The following is a 10,111-nucleotide window of genomic DNA, read 5'->3' as shown; positions in this document are numbered from 1 at the left end:
AAATCTGTGTAAAGCTTGTGGTGATGAAACTCTAAGAAATTCTATCACCGGTAGACAGACGATTCTATTTCCCAGCATTGAAGCTGCTGGCTTGCTTCACATTTGTGATTTGTAAGAGTTAAACTTCACCCATGGTTCAGTGAGTGATCATAAACCAGGAAGGGAAAAGGTTTTAAGCATTCTGATGGCGTTTATAACTCAAGCTTATATGATAATTTTGGCTCACTATATGTGGACTTTGGTATCACAGCACCCCAAAGGAGATTTGTTGTGGTAAACACTGCTCCTCTGGAGAAGGTTTTTATTGAATGTCTCTTTTTTGTTGTTGTCATTTTTCTTCTTTTCTGTCCCATGCTCATAAATTCCACATAAAAAAAACCATGATTAGCAGCAACATATTTTGTATGGATGCAGAACGCAAGTGTCCGAATGGCCGGTACTCGGACACGTCAACAAACCTCCTCCAGCGGATAGCAGCCGGGCCCATTCTCACGTCACCCGGTAATTCCTCCTGACGAAGCTGATCCGTGGAGCCCGCAGGGGAGGAGGATCGGGAAGGAGCCACGTCGGATGAAAAGTTGTTCGGGGCAGCAACTTTTGGTGCGTGTTAAAGGGGTAGTTGAACTACTGCGATTCTTCTCCTTCCTTGGAAGCAAGGCTGTGTCCGAGTCAGATTCCATGACGAGGCGAATGATCCTCTGCAACTGGCACTACATATCGGAGTCTTGCAATTCGTACGTGTCGTTCCCCGTTGTCCTCACCTTTCATATCTCCACCGTCCGCGCTACCAATGAGCCTGTCTAACTTAAGATCTGAACCCTCGCTCATGTGGGCTCCATCCGTCATCTCGATGATGGACGGTTGAGATGGGAGATGATGTGGAAGGGACACGGTGGCGACGCAGAATTTTGGAGGGGATCCTTGCCTCCCTACTCGGCTACCAACATCAAGTGCTACTTCCGAATCTCAAAGCGCTTGCACGCCCAGACCGTATATCATCTCCGGTCGTTGGTCAAACGCTCACAATAATTGGTCGGCAGACAGAGAGAGAGGATGGGAGGAAGCGGAGAGGACGAGAGGACGGGCCTCCTCGTGTCGGCGGCCGGCGATGAGGAGTCGCCTTCGAAGGCGGTGGTGGCTGCCCCGAAGGACGTGTTCCACGTAGCGTACGCGGTATACTTCACGCTGGGGGCGGGGTTCCTCCTGCCGTGGAACGCCTTCATCACCGCCGTCGACTACTTCAGCTACCTCTACCCGGATGCCCCCGTCGATCGTGTCTTCTCCGTCTCATACATGCTCACCTGCCTCCTCTTCCTCCTCGTCATCGTCGGATGGGCCCACTTGTCCAGCGCCCCCCTCCGCATCAATGCCGGCCTCGCCCTCTTTGTCGTCTCCCTCCTCATCGTCCCCGTCATGGACGCCGCCTACGTCAGGGGCGTACGGGGCCTCTACGCTTCCTACGACGTCACCGTCGGTGCCGTGGTCCTCTCCGGCATCGCCGACGCCCTCGTCCAGGGCGGTGTAATCGGATCTGCCGGAGAGCTTCCGGAGAGGTACATGCAGGCGGTGGTCGCCGGCACTGCTGCTTCCGGTATTGATTCTCTATCAGATCTACAGTTTTTTTTTCCTTCTTTTTCTTTAATTAAAGTCAAAAGATCAATCGGATCTGGATGATGGGATGGGGTGGGTTGAGGAATGAGAAAGTTCAGTGAGAATCACATGGATAATACCTTCGAAATCTCTTTTAATAGTCATGAGAGAGGGGAGAAAAGGGCACAAGGCATATCGTTTAAAAAGAAACTGCAAATCACAGGCCGATAGTACCTTTAAATGATAATTGTTTTTGGATGACAATGACAGTCAATTATTGAATAAAAACTTCATTATTGAATAAAAAACTTAATTGGCATAACAGTTTGCATCTTACGTTGCTCAATTAATAAAGTACATTCACAACAATGTGCAAAGCCTACGAGAACTTTGGAAAATTCTGACTATAACTAGTTGTTTTTAATTTTTTAGAGTGTTGCGTGTAGCACAACTTAAACTTGTTGACTCTGTGGTATAGAATACAAATAAGGGTTTAGCTTAATGATACTTCAATGCTGATATAGGTATTATGTTCCTATTGGCTAATATTTGTGGACTTTTGCTTCAATGGAATAATTTTGTGTGCATTTTACAATTGGAACAGTTATTGGAATTAATGCATATCTTGTGATAGTCCAGTGCAGAACTTTGTTTCTTTCTATTTCAAAGTCAAGACCAGCTGGATAAATAATGAAATTGATTGCTATCTAGGTACTAAGTGCTTACGCATTGACTTTATAACTGTTTATTGGACTTGGCAGTATTAAGGTGAATTCTAACTATATTGACTAGTGCCTTCAATTATAGTCTGCTATGTCAGTGTAAAAGCATGCATATTAGTAGCCTTCATGACTTTTGGATTTAGTATAGATTTGGTGACCCAACTATATTTTGGTCAATTTGTCAGTTCCTCTCCCATCATCTTATTACACAGAATTATCTGGAGAGTACTCTTCAACGACTAAAGATATTATATTTACCTTATTTTTTAATGCATTTTATCTGTCTACCAAGAACAACATTCAATTTTGTTGGAATTGATGACTTACTGTTTTCAATTTGCTTTCCAACATGGACTTTTACTTTCTGATTTTGTTCAATTGCTCTTCTTCTCTGTATCTTGGCTTCAAAGCATTAATTTTTCTGAAAGTAGAATCTTAATTGTGCAATTAATTTTTTTTTTGCACGGTGATAATTAGTCACATCTTTTTTCTTCATGGGCATCATCACATATTAATTGGTTTCCATCCTACAATCCCACCATAAAGTGAATTTAAACTCTACCTATGGGATATATTATGATCCACAGCCAAGTAAGATTGACCTCTCTCCTAAAACAGCTGGATGTTTTGTTTGGTTGAAGAGTTATTTATTCATTCCTTGTTCTTAGCACATTAGTCTAGGCTCAGAATTGATTAAATTTAATTCAAGACTAACTGAGTCAAGTGAACCAGGGATAGTTCAGTCTGAAGCAACTTGTATGAAGTACTCGCGGTAATTTTTAGTCCAATGGAGCTAATCCAACCCATAAGAAACTGGGTGTGGCATACTGTGTAGGTAAGCGTCAGATTGTTCAAACTGGATTGGTTCTGACAGACATGCTATTCCATCTTGCTTTTTCATGAAAGTACAGGTTAGTTTTATTTTATTTAAATTTTTATGTTTGGTGAAAATTTTAGATCAACCAGGTCAAGTCTAAGACTCTAGGTAGATAAAAGATTTTATCAAAATAATGTAGAGTTCCTTTCATACATTATGTTAGATGAAATTTTGAATCAAACTTTGTTGTGTACAGGTTGTCCAAAAATTTTAGGTTTTACTTTGGAGAAACCATGATGTTTAAGAATTAGGTTTGGTTCAGGTCTAAGTCTAGTTAAATGTGACCTTACAAGAATTTAAGCAGAATCCCTTGTTTTTCTGTCAACCCTTGTTTGAAGCTTGACTTGCACATAGCAATCTTCAAGACAAAACTAATATAATTACAAGCATGACAATTCATAGACTGTATATCACATTTAATGCCCAAAATATGTTGTTTCATACACTTGCTTTTCATGAGACTGGATATGTGATAATCGATAACAGTCTGTAAGGCCACAGAGATGGGCTTAGATTCAGATTTGACTGCTTTCTGCCCTTTTGGATCTAGAAAGCATGGCCTTCTGTAAGAAACACAGGAAGCAAGGAGAAAATATAGATGATTAAATAAGGAGGGAAAGGACAGTCTTTGCACTAATTATTAAATCTGAAGGGACAGCGACAAACTTAACAGACAAATAGACATTTGATAAGTTTTACACAGAGATAATAAGAAGAGGAATCATGAGATAGCACATAGCTGTTTGATTACCGAGATTTTCCACCAACCAAAAGTGATACAAGACTATCTGTCATACCAGCTGAGTACCTCAATAACAATACCTAACCTGACCTTCTAAATAAAGTATAGCTCTATGACACCCATTATATGATAACAAACCAACCAGGATACCCCTTGTAGATTGAGCAAGTCAGATCTAGGACTTTTTTCTAGTATAAATCATTAATTTATTGTTCACATACAAAGGCCTTTTTGAGCATCTGACTTATATTAGACCCAGGATAATATAAGACTGAATTTGATTCAATTTACAAGACTGAACTTGACTTCAATGAAGCCCTAAGTCCTGTACCTATTGGGTTTTACCTTACACTATTATCTATGTGAATAATTTACAATATAGCAAAAGTTTCTGAAAAGATCTAATTATCATGCCACACTTTCTTTTTATATTGCACCATTTTGTGCATGCTTCTCCCGCTTTTTTTTGTTTTCATATATCCATCTTTATTGATTTTCTTATTATCTCTCATAATATTCTTTATGCTTATAATTTTTTATTTGCACTTTAAATTTTTAATTTTTTTATGTTTTAGTCGAAGCAATGGCTCTTTCTCTCTCGCTCTATCTTATGTGTACATGGTACTTTTCATTTCACTTCTCAGTTTTGTGGATTTCTTTTTCTTATTGTTGTGTTTAATTTTCCTTCTACCTCTGATTTTCTTTCTCCTTAGCCGCCTTCCTTTTCATATACTTCTTAGTTGTGGGCACTTTAAACCTCAATAGTTGTCCCTGTAGCTAATGCATCCTTGATGTCTGAATTGTTCTTTAAATCCATAATTACTTAATTATCCTGAAGAGCTAATATTTGCTTTGGTTCAAACTTTCATCAGGGACGGGTATTGAATGAAGATGGTTAAAATATAGGTAACAGTTATTTTCAGGAATTTTCAATTGCAATCTTTAAATCATAGGATAGATCTAGAAATCTGAAAAAATTATAATTGGTTAGTAAAATTTCACCTTAAAGTTGAGTGACTCAAAATTCAAATAATCTTCCACCATCCACTAAAGGGATTTTGAAGGAAATTAATTCTTAAGCCCCCAAGTAAATTCGCTAAAAGCCTAAAACATTGCCAAAGTAAATTGGAAAAGGAAAAGCATGGGTTTGAAGAAGCATGGAGTATTAACTCGATGCCCTTCCAAAGTAAATTTGCTAAAACATTTGAATCCAGATTACCATGGAGGTTTCTCTCAATTCAGCTTAATCAAGCCAATTATGATGTCAGCTCAGATGCAAGCCATAACTAACCAGAACTGGATCTGTTCTTAGTAATGTCTTCAGAGACATAGAACTCTCAGACACTTCATAAACTTGAAGATAGCATTTTGGATGTTGGAGATGATGGTTTTTTTTTTTTTATGTGGTATTAAATCATATGGTGGAAAAAGATTAATATAGCAGGCCGCAAATGTTTGGGACCTCCTGTTGTTGACATAGTGTGGTGATTGTGGTGTTGTGTGGTGAATCTTAGTATTCCAAAGTTTACATGAATATGTAAGTTCATCAAACAGATTATCGTGTGGATTTTCCTTATCTTGGGACTTTTTGCATATGAAACCAACTTTTGATGCTATGAATCTGCTTTATACAGGGGTACTTGTGTCAGCTTTGAGAGTAATTACCAAAGCCATTTATCCACAAGATGATAGTGGGTTAAGAAAAAGTGCAAACCTTTACTTCATCGTCAGCATTGTGGTGATGGCCATCTGTATTGTTTGCTATAATATAGCAGACAGGCTTCCTGTTGTCCAATACTACAAAGATATCAAAGGACAGGCTATGAAAGAAGAGAGGAATGAGAAGGGTCCCAAGAGTGGATCCGCATGGAGGTCAACCTTGTGGCACATCGTGGGACGGATCAAATGGTCTGGTTTTGGGATCTCCCTCATCTACATTGTTACACTTTCCATATTCCCGGGATACATCACCGAGGATGTTCACTCTGATGTCCTCAAGGATTGGTATTCAATTATTCTCATTGCTGGATACAATGTATTTGATCTGGTCGGCAAGTCTCTGACCGCAGTCTATCTTCTTGAGAATACTAATGTTGCAGTTGCTTGCTGTGTCGGAAGGCTTCTCTTTTATCCGCTTTTCCTTGGTTGCTTGCATGGCCCCAAATTCTTCCGCACAGAAATCCCAGTCACAATTCTGACATGCCTTTTGGGACTAACAAATGGGTATCTTACTTCAGTGCTGATGATTCTTGCACCCAAATCTGTGCCGATACAGCACTCCGAGACTGCAGGGATCGTTATCGTTCTGTTCCTAGTGATTGGCCTGGCTACTGGTTCAATAGTTTCTTGGTTCTGGGTCGTTTAGGTGCAGTTGTACTCGAGTGAAAAAAATGCCTCATGTCTGGAGTTGTCATTACTCATTTAAGTATTCAGCTTTGTTGGTTTGTCAAAAATGTAAAAATCATGTTAATATTGGCACTTAATCTCCAGAATGTATTGTTGTTTTCATATGACAAAATAGCCATGGCAGCAAACATATTGGTGGCTTTTGGTAAGTAAGCACACAAGGTGGGTTTTGGTCTTGTGTATTGTATGTGAATTTGTGAAGCATCAAATGTTTTGGATGTGTTGGATATGGTTATGTTGGAAACCTACATAACAAATTTCCCTCTGGAATTTTTGCTGATGTTTTTCTTTTGGAATTTTTGGTAATTTTACAGAATATCTCAATCTTACTAGTAAATATATTTGTATTGTTTTTGTGCGTTTTGCTTCAAAACTGTAAGTGAAAATAGATTGTTCATCAGAATAAGTAAAGTTATCCCAAAATGACTTAGTTTTTACATGCCACAGACTATTTTTTATAGGCTACGGTGTGAAGAAAAATATTAGTCATCTTAGTACCTTGGAATCTCGAGGGTGGTATTTGGTGGGATGGGGATATGAGATAGTGTTGGACGTTGATTGGATTCACAAGTTTGTACGTTAAGCCTACGGGACCTTGCCAACACGCCTAGTACCTAGTAAGTAGTTGTTTGTGAGACGTCGGGACTTATCCATCATTTGCTTTCGAGCTAATCTATTTGCTCTTTTACAAGTCCTTACGAACCTACACAAAGTTGTAACTATGCTAACTATTTGTGGATGAATAATACAAGAGTGCCTTATGACTTAAGCAATTATAGTTATGTTCGTGATATTATGGTAACAAAGCGGGCAAGCAATTCAAACAAACAGTGAAAGTTTCACGATCTCGTCATGGCGAAGCATCGTGACGAATCGAGAAAGACGAGATAAGCTAGACCTACAAGTGCAAACTCACCTTCAAGCTATTGGAGTTGCTCAAGAGGAGTGACAGCGAATAAGACGAGCAAGAAGTTGACTATTTTCCATGAGCGGAGGAAGTGCAATCTGGAGCACCAACCGAGAAAAGAAGCCATAAGGAGAGGCTTACAATTGTGGAAACCCATCTTGACGTTCTTAAAGTGAATCTAGAGGAACTCTACCAAGGCTAACGAAGGCTTCTTGGGATAAAGAACTTACAAGAAGAGGCAGAATCTTAGACCAATAAGGTCAAATCTCTAATTGATCAATTAACCGAAGACACTAAAGACTATATGCGACACCTACATAAAGTCATAGTGAAACTCACGTCTAGGATTACATTGCTCACAATAGATCTTAATACGGGAGGAAGCAACACCCGCGTTGCTCTATCACAAAACTTGAGGGCACCTGAGTCGCATTACTATGAAAGTTCCAAGGATGCGAAGGAGCTCAAGAATTTTCTATTCGATATAAAATAATACTTCCAAGCTACGAGGCCTGATTATGAAGAAACTAAAGTTTTGATAGCAATCATATATTTAAATAAGGATGCAAAAGTTTAGTAGCAAATATATTGGAAAGAGATTCAACAAGGGCGGTGTTGAGTGGACACATGGGAGGATTTGAAGCAAGAGTTGAGAACTCACTTCATACTTGATAATATGGAGTTCATCGCAAGAATGAAGCTAAGATAACTTCGCCAAAGTACTTTTATTCAGGACTACGTAAAGTAATTTTCTATACTCATGCTGAACATACAAGACATGTTTGAGAAGAATAAGCTATTTAGCTTCCTCAATCACTTGAAGCCATGGGCACAATAGGAACTACATCAAAGGAATGTCACTGATGTGATTGAGACAATCACAGCTACAGAAAGGCTCATCGACTTTGTTTCCTTAGAGGACTCGAGAAAGAAGAAATAATCTTTAGGAAATCGTCCATCCAAATATTCCCTAAGAAAGGAATCCGAAAGCAAGCAAAAGAAAAAGAGTTCCCACAAAGGACTAAGTTTAAAAGGCAATGCCCTAAAACTTGACAGATCCTTCTTTTGTGGAGGACTACACATGGTGAGGGAGTGCCCACTCAATGCATTAACCATATCAATCCATTCTCCTAAATCAAACAAGGGCAAGGTCATCGCCCTTAATTTGAGTAGTTCAGAATCTAGTAGTGATAATAACAAGTCACAAGAATAAATGCATTGTAGGATCAAGTGGGGGAGAACATAAAGACGAAGCCACAAAAAGTATGGAGTAATAAGCTGATATATGTGGATATCAAGCTAAATGGCCAAATAACCTATGCGATGGTAGACACGGGCGTTGCCTACAATCACATTGTCGATCGAAAAGTAAGGCAACTTGGGCTGAACTTAGAGAAGAACTTTAGTCAGACAAAAGCTATGAACTCAAAGGCTAAGTAGATATCCGAATTGACAAAGGGGGTCCCTATCAATATCAAGACATAGAGTAGAAGCACAAACATGATTATGGTGCTATTGGATGACTTCCAAGTGATCATCGAAATAGAGTTCATGTACACAATGAAGTTGATGCTAATGTTGTTCCTAAACTCTCTATGCTAATTGGTGGTGACGACTTCAATGTGGTTCCTATTTCTTAATGAGGAACTAAGGACCTACGACAAATATATGCTTTACAACTGAAGAAGGGGTGTTAAAGGGACAAATATATGCTTTACAATTAAAGAAGGGGGTGTCAAAGGGAGAACTAACTTTTATGGTCGTAATAAAGCTAGAACCACTTAATGTGGAGGCCACTCATGAACTTACTGTAGCGACAAACGTCTTGAAGGAGTTTATTGATCTTATGCTACTCGAGTTGCTAAAAACTCTGTTGCCATGCAGAGGCATAGATTATCGCATCAAGCTGAAGTAGGGAGTGAAGCTTCTAACAAGACCATCATATCACATGACCCCCCAAGAGTTGGCAGAGCTCAAGAAGTTATTAGATAAACTATTAGGCGGTGGTCTTATTTATAGTTCTAAAGTATCATTCGAAGCTGTAGCCCTTTTCCAAAAGAAACAAGATAGAACTCTCTGATTATGCGTCAACTATTAGGGCCTAAACAAGGTAACAGTGAAGAACAAATATCTCATCCTACTCATAATAAACATATTCAATCAATTGAGCAAAGCAAATTATTTCTCTAAACATGACCTTCGGTCGAGTTACTGGTAGGTTTGCATTGCTAACAGAGATGAAGTGAAGTCTACCTATGTTTATGGAGCATTTGAGTTTTTGGTGGTTCCTTTTGGCTTATCTAACACTCCAACTACATTTTTGCACTCTCATGAATAAAGTATTCAAAGAGTTTCTAGACAAATTTATAATCACCTACTTAGATGATATAATCGTTTACAGCCAAACATTCGAGAAGCATGTCAACTATCTTTGAACAATTTTTAAGGTTCTCAATGAGAACACTTTATTTATGAAAAGGGAGAAGTGTCACTTTGCTCCGACGAAGATTTGATTCTTAGGACATTGAATTGGCAAAGGTTCAATTCGGATGGACAAATCAATGTGCAAGTTATGGTAGAGTCGCAAACACGAAAGAATGTGTCAGAGCTGAGATCCCTCATTGGTTTCATCAACTATTATCAGCACTTAATAGTTGGGTACTCTAAGTGTGTAGCTTCATTGATAGAGTTGCTGAAGGAGTATCCTTATCGATGGTCAAACAAATATGAAGCAATATTCTAAGACCTAAAGGTTTCTATGTTAGGAGAATAGTACTCAAATTATCGAACTATAGGAAATCTTTATAGTCAACACAAATGTTTTAAACTTCGCTATTACAGGAATACTTATCTAAGAGGGTCACTCG

At 38.9% G+C, this 10,111-nt stretch overlaps 1 protein-coding gene across 1 annotated transcript; it reads left to right on the top strand.

Moving 5' to 3' along the window:
- The first annotated feature begins 1,015 nt into the window (after window positions 1-1,015).
- On the top strand, window positions 1,016-6,513 carry LOC103991318 (equilibrative nucleotide transporter 1). Its single transcript, XM_009410727.3, has 2 exons — window positions 1,016-1,591; window positions 5,566-6,513. The coding sequence occupies exons 1-2, from the start codon at window positions 1,054-1,056 to the stop codon at window positions 6,294-6,296; spliced, it is 1,269 nt and encodes a 422-aa protein (XP_009409002.2). The 5' UTR covers window positions 1,016-1,053; the 3' UTR covers window positions 6,297-6,513.
- The last annotated feature ends 3,598 nt before the right edge of the window (window positions 6,514-10,111 follow it).

The sequence above is a fragment of the Musa acuminata genome, chromosome BXJ2-7 (genome assembly GCF_036884655.1).
Source record: "Musa acuminata AAA Group cultivar baxijiao chromosome BXJ2-7, Cavendish_Baxijiao_AAA, whole genome shotgun sequence".
Taxonomy (NCBI): Eukaryota; Viridiplantae; Streptophyta; class Magnoliopsida; order Zingiberales; family Musaceae; genus Musa; species Musa acuminata.
Note: the sequence above shows the minus strand (reverse complement) of the source record. Positions and strands in the feature narration are given on the sequence as shown.